Consider the following 14,263-nt stretch of genomic DNA (forward strand, 5'->3'; position numbering starts at 1 on the left):
GTCAAGGCAAGTGTCGAGTTGCAGGGAACGGACCACAGTCATGCGTCTCTAAGTGTTACTAAGCATTATCTTTTCATAGGAAGACAACTAAACAGAGGGTCATTGGGTTTCATGTCCTTGTCCCAGAAAGGTTCTTCTAGGCCTTCTATGAAGTACAGTAGAAAACCACAGAATGGGAGTTTTGGATAACCTTCGAAGGCCCTTTGTAATTAAACTGTCAAAGAAAGCAGGGAGGTTGTGGGGCTGGGTGGATGGAACAACCAAGAGAAAGATCTGGGCTAATGGTGAGTTCCAGGGCCAATGTTCTTTGTGAGATTTCTAAAGTTTCCTTTCCCCTTTTGCCATGTCCTAGGTGTATGTCTGTATTTCCCTTGTGCTCAGGTAAGAGCCTCGTAGAGGGTGTCCAAGAGCCTGTGCTCTCCAGGACAGGGAGGTCGAGAAGCGTCCACAGCGACACCCTCCACAGTTAGCCATTGTACTGTCTTGGTAGAAGCAACCAAAGGGCAGTGGAAAGAGAACTTGGGGAGGCAGGCATCAGAGCCCGCAGTAGAAGACAACGATGATGATCAGGAAGGTAGCTGGAGAGGCCTTCTAATACCTTCTAGAACAATCCGAACCTAGCACCCTAGAGTGCTCGTAAAGGTCCTTCGTGATCTGTCCTGCTGATTCTCCACCCCAATTCCTTGAATTCTTAAATTCTGTAGCCCTCGTGGTCCTGGACCGCTCGCAGACCCCCTAGGGTGTTATGTTTTCCTCACCCTTGTCTAGAACTTCCTCCCTACTCCTACCTGTACCCCCAAACCCTGCCCAACTCCCACACTGGCGGACCAACTCCAAACTCATCTTCAAGGCCAGTGTAGATGTCAGCTTGGGAAAGACTCCCCCATCTGAGTCAGATCACATCCGCTGGGCATTCTTGGAGCCCTTTATTTTCCTCATCCTAGCACGTAGCACTCTATGTTATTGCCTCTTTACTTGTCCGCATCCTCGCTGCTTTACTGCTGGCTAGCACGGTGCCTGGAACACAGGCTCTCCGTGAAGACCGGGTGTGTGGAGGGAGTGGAGGGAAGTGCCCTGGGAGTTAAAGTACCCAGAAGGCTTGGGCGCGCATGGGAAAGGAGTGAGGGAGAGAAGGAAGGAGAAGGGAGAGACCTGGGTAGACACCAAGCCTCTGTTCTCTCCTTTACGACCAGCCTGCTTCCACACCTCTCCTCTCTTAGCCCCTGGGCCCCGTCTTCCTACACCCTAACCACCGTGTTCCGTTTTCCAGGTATTCAATGGATATTTTGTCCACTTTTTCGCTCCTAACAACCTGGACCCAATTCCCAAAAACATCCTCTTTGTCATCGATGTTAGCGGCTCAATGTGGGGCATAAAAATGAAACAAGTGAGTATCCCCTTGTTGGCAGTGGTACATGGGGCTCCCCGCCTTCCTTGGTCCCCTCCGAACACGGCAGCCATTCAATGCACCTGTCCCATCGGGCCTTGTCTCGGTCCCCTCGGGCCACTGTGACAAAGCACCACAGACGCCGGTGGCTTGTAAACAACACATGTATGTCACAACTCACCATTGGGAACATTTTCATCTCGGTTCCTTCTCGCACTGAGCACTCCTGTGCTTCCGTCTTGCTCTTCTGCATAACGTTTTACTTCAGCACCTGCCCATTGTTCATGGGTCCTTATAGGCACATCGTTTCTAATCACACGGCAGTTCCTTGAGGGGGGCCATCCTGCCTTATGTCTCCTAGGCTGCAGTTCAATATGAGCTAGTCCAGCGTTAAATGGTATAGATGAGGTTCTATAGAACAAAAGAGGAAATTTGTTTAATGTTTATTTTTGAGACAGAGAGAGAGAGAGAGAGTGCAAGCAGGGAGGGGCAGAGAGAGAGGGGGACACAGAATCCGAAGCAGGCTCCAGGCTCTGAGCCATCAGCCCAGAGCCCGACACGGGGTTCGAACCCACGGACTGTGAGATCATGACCTGAGAAGTCAGACACTTAACCAACTGAACCACCCAGGCGCCCCTTCTTTTTGTTATTTTTTTAAGTTTTTTTAATGTTTATTTATTTTTGAGACAGAGAGAGACAGAGAATGAACAGGGGAGAGTAGGAGAGACAGGGAGACACAAAATCCAAAGCAGGCTCCAGGCTCTGAGCCGTCAGAGCAGAGCCCGACACGGGGTTCGAACCCACGAACCGTGAGATCTTGACCTGAGCCAAAGTCGGAGGCTCAACTGACTGAACCACCCAGGCACCCCACTTTTTGTTATTTTAAAGAGGAGTGTAGGGGCGCCTGGGTGGCTCAGTCCTTTGAGCCTCCGACTTTGGCTCAGGTCAAGATCTCACGGTTTGTGAATTCAAACCCCGTGTCGGGGGTTTGCCTGCTCACACTCTCTCTGTCTTCTCTCTCTCTCTTTCTCAAAAATAAACATTAAAAAAAAAATTAAAGAAAAGCGTATTAGGAATCAAGACTGCCACTTGCAGGGGATTAAAATTTTAAATAGGTTTGTCACCGAAACAGCTGCCTGCATTGAGAAGAGCTTGCGGAAACCCTTCAAAGGTGTGGGGAGAGGCACGCAGCTCTCTGGGGGCAGACGGCTGTAGGTGGCGGGGCCAGCCAGGGCAACAGCTCTGAGTCAGAAGTGTGCCAAGTGTCCAAAGAACAGAGAGCAGCCCGGCGGAGAGGAGCAGGGAGAGGGCAAGGGAGACGAGCTTCAAGAAGGGAGGGGCAGGACAGGTCGCTTGAAGCCCATTAGGTCACCCTGAGAACCTTGGCTCTATCTTTGAGAGAAATGGAGAGCTACTGGGGGTTAAGATGAAGGAAAGGCCCCATCTGACATGTTTACAGCATATCCCTGTCCACTATGTTGACAACAGACTGGTGTGGAGGTGGGGATAGAAACAGGGAGGCCAGAAAAGCAGCTATTGCTGTAACCCAGGCAAGACATGATGGCGGCGTGGACTAGTGGATGTGGTAAGAGGCCACTGGAATCTGGAATCTATCTGGAAGGTGGAATACACAGAATTTTCTAAAGCTGGGAGGTGTGAGAAGAAAAGAGGGCTCCAGGATGCTCCGAGCTCTTAGCCTGAGCAGTCGGAAGGAAGGATGCAGGTCGCCATGGGTGAGTGGGAGAAGACAGGCAGAGCGAGACTTCGTGGGGGGACGCTGGGGGCTCAGTTTTGGACGTGTGAAGTTTGAGACGCCTGTTAAGCATCCGAGCGGACGTGTCCATGATGCTATTGGCTGTGCAGGTCTGGGTTTCAAACATGAGAAATTGACTGGGGCGCCTGGGTGGCTCAGTTGGTTAAGCATCTGACTTCACAGCTTAGGTCATGATCTCACAGTTTGTGAGTTCAAGCCCCGCATTGGTCTCTGTGCTGACAGCTCAGAGCCTGGAGCCTGCTTTGGATTCTGTGTCTCCCTTTCTCTCTGTTCCCCACCCCCCTCTCTCTCTCAAAAATAGAATAAACATTAAAAAAATTTATTTTGAAAAACATGAAAGATCGAGATGTACAATCAGGACTTACTAGTATGTGCAAGGTATTTGCAGCAATGGGACTGGCTGAGAAGTAAGTGTAGATGGAGAAGAAACCCGAGAGCGAACCCTAGGATATTCCCATAGCTAGAATTTGGGGAGAGGAGGAGGAACTGGCAAAGAAGATTAAGGAAAGGCAACCAATGAGAGGAAGAGAAAACCAAGAGAGTCTGAGGTTTTGGAAGATAATGAGGAAGTCAGAGGAAGGAAGATGGTGTGATCATTTGGTTCAAATGATGCTCGTAGATTGAATCTCATGAAAAGGATGAACAGTCCACTGGATTTGACAACCTGAAAGTCACTGTGATCTTGATGAGGGCAATTTTTTGTTGTTGTTTATTTATTTACTTTGAGAGAAATAGAGAGGGCGAGCGAGGGAGGGGCAGAGAGAAAGGGAGAGAGAGAACTGTAAGTAGGCTCCGTGCTTTCAGTTCAGAGCGCGACGCAGGGCTCAAACTCATGAACCGTGAGATCAGGACCTGGGCGGAAACCGAGAGTCAGACGCTCAACTGACGGAGCCACCCAGGCGCCCCTTGATGGGGGCACTATTAATGGAGTGGTAAAGGTGAAAATCTGAATGGAGTGGGTTTGCAAGAGGATAGGAAGAGAAAATTTGGAAATGGTAACTGAAGAGAGAGGGTGGGTGGCTGGGCTTGGAAAATACATTTGATTTCCAGGCACTCCTAAGAGGGCACCTGAACTTTGTGATTCTTAACTAAAAAGGGAGCCTAGTCAAAATGGTTGTGCCTAACAAAAGAAACCAGTAAAAGTTTAAGCATCATAAATGCAGACAATACATGTTGGGGATAAGTGAGAGACGAGTCGGTGTTGACTGGGGTGGATTCAAGAGGTTTTCTGGAAGGATTACAGCTGAGTTGTTACTTGAAATATGACTAGGATGAATTCTTGGTCTTCCTCCTTTCTTCTTGGGCCTCAAGCTTCTGTGACGAGACCCTTCTCCGTTCTTTTCTGAAACAGACAGTGGAAGCCATGAAGACCATATTGGATGACCTGAGAGCTGAAGATAAGTTCTCCGTAGTTGACTTCAACCACAATGTTCGGACCTGGAGACACGATTTGGTCTCAGCTACTAAATCACAGACTGCAGATGCCAAGAAGTACATTGAAAAAATCCAACCTAGTGGAGGCGAGTGACTTTAACCTAGAGCCCACTGAGAAACTTTCATAGGGTTCAAAACTTCATTCACTTGGGACGCATCCTTTCCTATCACAGAGGTCTTTGCCCCGCCCACCACGGCCTGCCTTAAATGTTACACGTATTATTACAGGATGAATACTAAGTCCGTGTGAAGGTACAGGGCATACCCATCCCACACAACTTTGTAACCATTCCAGTCCTTCTCAGCAGCCTTGTTACGGTCATAGCATCAAAGGCAACTGTCCACAGACCAGTGTCCCAGCATGTCAGCAAGGGAGATTTAGGTACCTTCAATTTGGTGCATAACAAAGTGACGGAGGGGTGCTTTGAAAGGACTAATTCATCTTTACGGGAATAGTTTGCTACAAAGTGAATATTTTACTCCACTGGGGAATCTTGACCAGCCCAGGGAAACTTTGTGTCCCTTGGAAAGTAAGTGAAGGATTTGGGTGCTGACTAAATTACGTAGGAGTAGTCGCAAGACAGACGAACCTGAACCCGGGATGTGATTGTTTTCGTGCAAAGAAAGCGTACCTAACGTAACTGCACATAATGTTACTCTAACAGGAACAAATATCAATGAAGCCTTGCTGCGGGCCATCTTTATTTTGAATGAAGCCAATAATTTGGGATTGCTGGACCCTGAATCCGTCTCTCTGATCATTTTGGTTTCTGATGGCGACCCAACAGTAGGCAAGTAGCTCGTCAATTTCCTAGTGACAGATATTTCGCTCTTGTTTCTCGGGAACGTGATTGGCTTAAAATGGGAAATCTCATGGCACTTGCCCGAGTTTCTGAACCATTCTAAGGCCATGCTTTGTAAAAGGAGGCTTCTTTTGACCCTGAAGCGTTCACCCTGCTGAAACCCAGTCCCAGATATTTTCTGGTGATGCCCTTAAAGCTCAGGCTTCACCTGCACAACGTGGGGGACACTTGAATGTGAATTGGCATAGCATGCTGTCGCATACTTAAGGTGTGTGTGATGAGTCTCTGTCCCCCGAGTCTGCAGCGCACCTGTGGAGTCCGCAGTAACGTACGTTCTTGTTCTCCACAGTCCTCCAGTTACTCATGGCACCTGGAGAAATTGCTTCTTTCTGATACATCCTGCACATCGACATCTTTTCCACAAAATGGCCCATCATCTCCTGGCTTCTGTCATGCGCTGTTGTTATCTTGATCTGCTTTAGTTGTGTCCCTGTGCTGACAAATACAACTAAGGGTACATGCTAGATTGTGTTGCAGCCTGCCGTGTAGACAAGGCTTGTGCCTGACGCAGCTCCATGGAAGGAAGTTGAGTGGCCAGTCAGGACAATGGCAGCCAGAGTCCTAGAAAGACGGAAAGCCACCATTTTACCAATACTGAGACGAGAACGGGAGTCATTACGTAGCATTTGTTGTAGGTTCAGTATTTCCTCCTTCTCAGATCAAATTACTTTTAAAATTCAATCTGAGGGGCGCCTGGCCGGCTCCGTCCGTGGAGCACGCAGCTCTTGATCTCAGGGTAGTGAGTTCAAGCCCCACGTTGGGTGCAGAGATTACTTAAAAAAACTAAAATCTTCAGAAAGAAAGAAAGAAAGAAAGAAAGAAAGAAAGAAGGAAGGAAAGAAAATTCAATTTGAGAATAAAATCATCTGGAAGAAAAGGAAACAGTAAAAAATTAAGTCTGTTCCTCATTTCTGTACCTTAACCATCCAGTTCCTGTCCCTGGAGAAAGCCTTTGGTTACCAGTTTCTTGCATATCTTTCCAGAGATATTTTGTGCATATCTGTAGACTACATATACACATATACACACGTATATGTCAATATATATACACACATACATGCATGTGCATCTGCAAATACATCCTACATATACCGATGTTTACATTGTTTTTCCCCTTTAAAAATGTGTCTTTGAGATCATTCAATATAAACACATAAAAAGTTGCCTTGCTCTTTCTAATAAACTGCTTAGTATCTCACAGTTTGAATGTATCATCATCTGACTGTATCATCATCTGACGGACCTCCTTTACTCGTGTACGTTTGTTTTTGTTTTCAATACGTTGCTATTCCCAATAATGTTACTACGTATGGTTGCCTATGGTTGCCCACACTTCATTTCCATTTGTGTGAGTGCAGCCGTAAGAAAAATTCCTAGAACTGAGTCGCTGGGTCAAAAGGTTAAGTGCATTTTTAATTTGACAAAAACTTGGGTCTCCCGAGTGGCTCAGTTGGTTAAGCATCTGACTTCAGCTCAGGTCATGATCTCACAGTTTGTAAGTTCGAGCCCCGGGTTGGGCTCTGTGCTGAGAGCTCAGAGCCTGGAGCCTACTTTGAATTCAGTGTCTCCCTCTTCCCCCACTCATGCTCTCTTTCTGTCTCTCAAAAAAGGATAAACTTTAAAAAAAATATTTAATTTGACAGAAATTTTCTGTCTCCATGATTTTCTTTCAAAATCATTATAACGTGGCCCCCTCATTCTTTCCTTTCTGTCATCATCAACTTTAGGTGAACTGAAATTGTCAAAAATCCAGAAAAACGTGAAGCAGAACATACGAGACAATATCTCCTTGTTCAGTTTGGGGATAGGATTTGATGTTGACTATGATTTTTTGAAGAGACTGTCCAATGAAAACCGTGGGATTGCTCAAAGGATCTATGGAAATCAGGACACTTCTGCCCAACTCAAAGTAACATTTTTTCTCTTTCTTTTGTCCTCCTTCACCCAAAGTCATTCAACTAGCAAGATCTGATGTCTAAAAGAAAACAGCCAAATTTAAGCCCAAACTGTCATTACTTCAGCTTCGTTCAGCCGCAAGAATCAGGAAGTGTTCGATTGCTTCCTCACCCGGCCCACGCTGCACGTATATCTACACGGATAGTGAGGCGGGAGGCAGGAAGGGGCCGGGCACACGCTTCCCGACTTCCTGAGCAGTTCTCCCGAGGCATTATCAATGCTTCTGGGCTCTCCAGTCTTGTTAAACAACTGTCCTTGTCTTCATGGCCATTGTTTCCCCTTTAAAGTACGTTGGCATCTTGGTGTCAACTTTTTGTGATGCAACACAGATCAAACTATAGCCTGGAGGTTTCCTTAAATGTAAAGGAGATAAGTTACTTGTTTATCTCGCCTAAATGGACAAGAAAAAAAGATGTCTTTACCCCACCCTCTGTCAGTACCAGGTACCATGTGGCAATGGCAGGCACCATATTTAAAGTTGGGGACAGGAGGGGCGCCTGGGTGGCTCAGTCTGTTAAGCGTCTGAGTTTGGCTCAGGTTCTGATCTCATGGTTCACGAGTTCGAGCCCCACATCAGGCTCTGGGCTGTCAGCTCAGAGCCTGGAGCCCATGTTCGATTCTGTGTCTCCCTCTCTCTCTGCCCCTTCCCTGCTTGCACTCTGTCTCTCAAAAATAAATAGATGTTAAAAAAAATTTTTTTTTTAATTGAAAGTTGGGGACAGGAAAGGCATAAGGGGCAGTTTGGGAATATCAACCCAGCTGACTTTTCTTATTATAAGTATTTATGAGCTTTTTATGCTGGTTATAAAAGGGGGAAAAAATGCTGGGCTGTTAAGTCAAGGGTAATGGTCTTAACAATTTTTTACTTTCTCCATATCAATTCATCTGATAATTGTGAGTTTTCCTTGTCCTGTGGCTTTCCACAGAAATCCTGTGAGAGTAAATTAAGAGACACCAACTAAGTATTTTGGGGAATCGCAGAGAAAACTGCTTTAGACCTATGAAGTGGTATGAAAATAACGATTTCTTTGTTCTGCATGAATTGTAGAAATTCTACAACCAGGTCTCCACCCCATTGCTCCGGAACGTCCAGTTCAACTACCCCCACACCTCAGTATCGGATGTCACTCAGAACAGTTTCCACAACTATTTCGGAGGCTCAGAGATTGTGGTGGCAGGAAAATTTGACCCTGAAAAAGCCGAGCAGTTACAAAGCATCATAACGGCAACCGCGGTACTTCTGTTTATCTGCTTACTTCTAAAAATACTAATCGGTGCCCTCGATACAGTCCATCTTGTATATTAATAGGCTGGTATTTTGCATTCCAAGAATCTGGAATAAAAGCAATGATAATAACTGCAAGGGAAGGCGTGTGAATATCTATGCCATTGTCCCCAAACCGTTCTGCAAGTCCTTACCTTTCATCCCAAAGCCAGTCCCAAACCTTGGATGTATATACGTACTTCCCGCTTTTGCATTCTTCCGAATTATTCTGCATTCCCCTTGAAGTTACGTCGTGCCCTGATTCATGCACAGTAGGTACGAAAAATGCGGGCTGATTAACTATAGCCCTGTCCCCCGGATGTTTTTCAACTGAATCTTCCATCATCCAGGCTAACACGGAATTAGTCTTGGAAACTCTGGCCGAAATGGACGACCTGGAGGAATTTCTATCAAAAGACAAACACGCAGATCCCGATTTCACCAAGAAATTGTGGGCCTATCTGACAATCAACCAACTTCTGGCTGAGCGGTAAGAAGAAAAGTGTGTATGTAACAGGGGTTCGCAGAAGTGAGACGTTTGCCTTGAATGTCTGGAGTGTCATACAAAAAGGATGTGGAACCCAGAAAGGCAGCAAGTGAATTCAGGATTTGCATTGTCAATTTTCACTGCTTTCCAAGCACTTTAGGTAAAGCTGAGTTCACTCTTTTAGTCTTTTGTATTGAGGTATAACATACATAAAGCGTGTGAGGTGCATGAATTTTAAGACTACAGTTTGATAAATTCTTGTGTGTATCACCCACATAATCACCACCCAGATCATTAGAGAACACTTCTATCCTCAGTGAAGGGTCCCCGTTCTCCTTCCCACCGAACACCCACCCCACCTGCAGTGGATATCACTGTCACCATCAATTAGTTTCCTGTGACGAAATTTCATATTATGGCACAATCTGTATTCGTCCATTTCTGGCTTCTTTCGTCCAACATGATATCTGTGAGATCCATCCGTGTTGCTGGGAGTGTCGGTAGCTCATTTGCATTCACTTTTGAAAACCGTTTATTGCCCAAAGAGAAATTTACGGGGCTCCTGGCTGGCTCAGTCGGAAGAGCATGCGACTCTTGATCTCGGGGTTGTGAGTTCGAGCCCCACGTTGGGTATAGAGATTACAGAAGTAAATGAAGCTTAAAAAAATTATAAAAAGAAACAGAGAAATTTATGATTATCGTATCACATAAGGATGGGTGATGTAATGCTTATGTATTTCATCTCTGGCTTCTTAGCTGACCTGCACTTAAACTCTGCAATATAAAAACTACACTTCTTTTATTTTTAATTTTTTTAATGCTTATTTATTTTTGAGAGAGAGAGAGGCGGGGAGAGACACAGAGTCCGAGCAGGGGAGGAGCAGAGAGGGAGGGATGCACAGAATCCGAAGCAGGCTCCAGGCTCTGAGCTGTCAGCACAGAGCCTGACATGGGGCTCGAACTCACGAACCGTGAGATCATGACCTGAGCCGAAGTCAGACGCTTACCCGACTGAGCCACCCAGGTGCCTGTAAAAACGACACTTTCCAGTAATGTTTAGTTCTTTGACCACATGCATCAGAATGACATGCAGGTGCTGAATAGGAGAATTATGATTCCTGAGACCAATTCCACATATTAGAGCAGATTCCCAGGAAGCTGGAACAGAGTCACCTGAATTAGGTTGGGAAGAAATGAAATACAGTTGTATGACTGTATTCGCAGAGAAAATCTGTGATGTCCATAGGATTACAAAACAGACATGGGGTTTGAAGTGAGCAGAAATAGCCCTGCCCCTTCCCAGAAGCATCCTGGGTGCATTCACGGCAAAACTACAGATACACAGCAAAGGCTGAAGTGAAATATTGATTTAAAAAACAAAAAACAATAAAAAAAACAATCCCTGTAAAACAGATCAGCAGTTTGCCAGGGATTGGGGGGGCAGGAAGGGTGACCAGACAGAACGCAGGAGATTCTTAGGGCAGTGAAAGTGTTCTGTATGATACTGCGTTGGTGAATACATGTCGTTATACGTGCGTCCAAGCCAATAGAATGTCCACCACCAGGAATGCACCGTAATGTAAACCGTGGACTTTGGGCGATGACGATGTGTCCATGTCGGTTCATCAGTTGTAACAAATACGCCGCTCTGGTGGGGGATGTTGACAGTGGGGGACGCTGTGGTCTGCGGGCACAGGGAGAGTATGGGAAGTCTCTGTACTTTCGCCTTGATTTTGTTGTGAACCCCAAACTGCTCTGAAAAATAAAGTCTACTCAGAAAAAAGCAAGTCCTTAGGACGGCATGGCTAAATACGATACTAGCTTCATAGAGCCAGTTAGTCCTATTTTGCCGTGTGGTCCGAGGGTCCTGGTCGAGCCCAGAAGTGGGGGAGGGTCAGGGCGGGCAGGGGGTGGGGGGGGTGGAATCTTAACTCAGCCCTCATGTTCTCAAATGGGTCTGTTTCCTAAATACAGAAGCCTGGCTCCCACAGCCGCTGCCAAAAGGAAAATCACAAAAACAATCCTGCAGATGTCTCTGGAACATCACATGGTGACCCCGCTCACCGCCATGGTGATTGAGAACGAGGCAGGGGATGAGCGTATGCTGGCGGACTCCCCCCCACAAGATCATTCCTGCTGCTCAGGTCGGTGTTGTCCTCGGTGGGGGTGGACAAACGGGACGGGCCGGCTTCCTCACCCCGAGTCGGGGTTCTCCGGCCTCTGCCCATCTCCCCCCGCGGCCCACCTCTGGCTCCCAGGCCTGTGTCGCCGTGTGTCCGAGCTCTTCTGTCCGTGTCCTTGGGGATAGCTTATCGCTTTGGCCCTCGAATATTTTTGCTCCCTTAGCTCCCAAAGGAATGTTGAAGACCCCCGTGCCCTTGCACGCACGGTTTAAATGAACACGGCGCCGTTTTCCGCCGTGCTTAAATGGTTGCAATGAGTTTAATTTGGGGCACACTGTAAATATCGGACTTTTCAAATAAAACTGTTGCATCACAGTTGTAGGTGTTTCCAGTGAATTGCAATAACTAGCTTGGTGCTCTCCATCATCCATTAAAAACATACATGAACGGGGGGCGCCTGGGTGGCTCAGTCGGTTAAGCGTCCGACTCGTGATTTCGGCCCAGGTCATGATCTCATGGTTCAGGAGGTCGAGCCCTGCGTCGGTCTCCGTGCTGACAGCAAGGAGCCTGCTTGGGCTTCTCTCTCTCTCTCTCTCTCTCTCTCTCTCTCTCTGTCACACACACACAAATAAATAAATAAATAATACATGAACAAATTCTATTTTAATTGTTGGGAAGTCCATATTGTTCTTTTTTTCTAGTTGAACTTGTATTTCCATTCTACTTTCCTGGTAGAATTATGTCTCAGTGTAACATATTGTTATGCCAGAAAGTTTTTACTGATCCTTCTGCTCTGCTGCAAGAAAAAGTGTTTACAGATTTAAATTTTTTTCAATTGCTTGTGAAACTATACGATTCTGAGTGTTCACAGTTTTCTTCTAGATTGAGCTTTATGACAACTACTACAAGTAGAAAACTGGTCAAAACGATATGCCTATATTATGAAGTTTGATATCCATTAGTCAAATTTTATTAGAAATCATCTCTTCATGGGGAAAAAAAATGTGGCTGTTTTTTCAAGTATCTATGGATAAACACTATTAATAGATTGAAAGAGATCAGATTCAGGGTCAGTTCTACTTTATTTTTTTATTTATTTTTTTTAAAAAATTTTTTTTTTCAACGTTTATTTATTTTTGGGACAGAGAGAGACAGAGCATGAACGGGGGAGGGACAGAGAGAGAGGGAGACACAGAATCGGAAACAGGCTCCAGGCTCTGAGCCATCAGTCCAGAGCCTGACGCGGGGCTCGAACTCCCGGACCGCGAGATCGTGACCTGGCTGAAGTCGGACGCTTAACCGACTGCGCCACCCAGGCGCCCCAGGGTCAGTTCTACTTTAAAAAAATTTTTTGGGAGCGCCTGGCTGGCTGAGTCGGTGGAGCATGTGACTCTTGGTTTTTGGGGTTGTGAGTTTGAGCCCCATGTTGAGTGTAGAGATTACTTAAAAATGAAATCTTTAAAAAGCATTTGTATAGGCCCAAGTCCTGATAAGTCTTATGGACATAGGTAAGTAGATAGGAATGGAATGAACTTTTCACAGCGATTGTCACACCAGCTTTATCACAGTGGTCCAGAGTTCAAGGAACTCTTACTTCTTTTTTTTTTTTTTTAAGTTTATGTATTCAATTTGAAAGAGAGAGAGAGCAAGAGTTGGGGAGGGGCAGAGAGAGAGAATCCCAAGTGGCCTCCGTGCTATCCGCGCAGGGCTCGACGTGGGGCTCGAACTCACGAACTGTGAGATCGTGACCTGAGCCGAAATCGGGAGTCAGACGCTTAACTGACTGAGCCACCCAGCCGTCCTGGAACTCTTACTTCTGACAACCCCTTACAAGAGCCTGGGGCCCCACAGCTAAATTTATCTAGGGGGAAGCTTGCCCTAGACACATGGGCATTTGTAAGTGATTCTGTATCACCTAGATAAAATGCTTAGGCGGACTGCCATTTGTCTCTCAAAGACAGGAGGACTGCCTATATATCAGAGAGCAAAATGAATTTTTGGTAACCAGTAGGGGAAACTAGTTGGTGGAGAAACCAAATTGTTTAGACTGCTGTTTGGTGAGGAGACAGATCCAGGCCGAGGCCGACTGTCACCCTGAACTTCACCAGGGGCTGGCCCGGACGTCATCCCCCTGACCTATGCTGAAGACACGGGGCACTTCTCCAGACTCTATGGGGCAGTTCCCACAGCCCCAGGTTCTGCAGAGAACCCTATAGCGGGCCCACACGGCATAAAGACAGGAGGAGCTAGAAACGAGAAAATTCTGGGATCAAATTAATGGGAGAAAAGCTTAGCTGAGAATCTCTGGGATCTACATAAAACAGATTCTTGAAGTCGTAAGGAATCTCTATGGAAAATAAGCCTGAGAAACTAATGCATCCGGGTTGTTCTACGCAGGTGCCCTGTATTACGGCAGCAAAGTCGCTCCGAGTTCAGTCCCATCTTGGGTCAACCCTTCCCCAACGCCAGTGATCCCGATGCCTGTGCTGGGGGCTCAGGTCCTCGAGGCAACTCCTCCTCCACATGTGATGAGAGGTAAGAGACGGTCAACCCCACTTCCACGTCCTGGCTCCCGGTGGGATCCCAGTCCCGTGGGGCATCCTTACACAGCTAGGCTGTCGACTACATGTGAAACCGTCGTCAAGGGCTAGCCAGAAAACAAATGTTCTTATTAAATATTAGAAGCTATACATTTTGCAATAAAAAATACTTTAATGGGGGCACCTGGATGGCCCAGTCGGTTAAGCGTCCAACTTCGGCTCAGGTCACGATCTCGCGGATCACGAGTTCAAGCCCCGCGTGGGGCTCTGTGCTGACAGCTCGGAGCCTGGAGCCTGCCTCGGATTCTGGGTCTCCCTCTCTCTCTCTGCTCCTAACCCTCACCCTCACCTAGCTTGCACTCTGTCTCTCTCTCTCTCTCTCTCTCAAAAATAAGTGAGCATTTTTTTAAAAAAATTAAAAGAAAACCACTTTAA

At 46.5% G+C, this 14,263-nt stretch overlaps 1 protein-coding gene across 1 annotated transcript in view; it reads left to right on the forward strand.

Annotated features, from left to right (window-relative positions):
- Positions 1 to 14,263, forward strand: part of ITIH2 (inter-alpha-trypsin inhibitor heavy chain 2) — a 36,996-nt gene that overhangs the window by 13,385 nt on the left and 9,348 nt on the right. Inside the window, exons 9-16 of the mRNA XM_047065129.1 lie at positions 1,271 to 1,387; positions 4,513 to 4,681; positions 5,261 to 5,386; positions 7,186 to 7,367; positions 8,463 to 8,648; positions 9,029 to 9,168; positions 11,140 to 11,309; positions 13,686 to 13,823. Of these exons, the coding sequence (XP_046921085.1) occupies positions 1,271 to 1,387; positions 4,513 to 4,681; positions 5,261 to 5,386; positions 7,186 to 7,367; positions 8,463 to 8,648; positions 9,029 to 9,168; positions 11,140 to 11,309; positions 13,686 to 13,823 (1,228 nt within the window). The remainder of the gene's footprint in view (positions 1 to 1,270; positions 1,388 to 4,512; positions 4,682 to 5,260; positions 5,387 to 7,185; positions 7,368 to 8,462; positions 8,649 to 9,028; positions 9,169 to 11,139; positions 11,310 to 13,685; positions 13,824 to 14,263) is intronic.

Source organism: Lynx rufus, unplaced genomic scaffold (assembly GCF_022079265.1).
Source record: "Lynx rufus isolate CCGP_SWC_20201006 ecotype Redwood Valley unplaced genomic scaffold, mLynRuf1.p SCAF_7, whole genome shotgun sequence".
Lineage (NCBI taxonomy): Eukaryota > Metazoa > Chordata > Mammalia > Carnivora > Felidae > Lynx > Lynx rufus.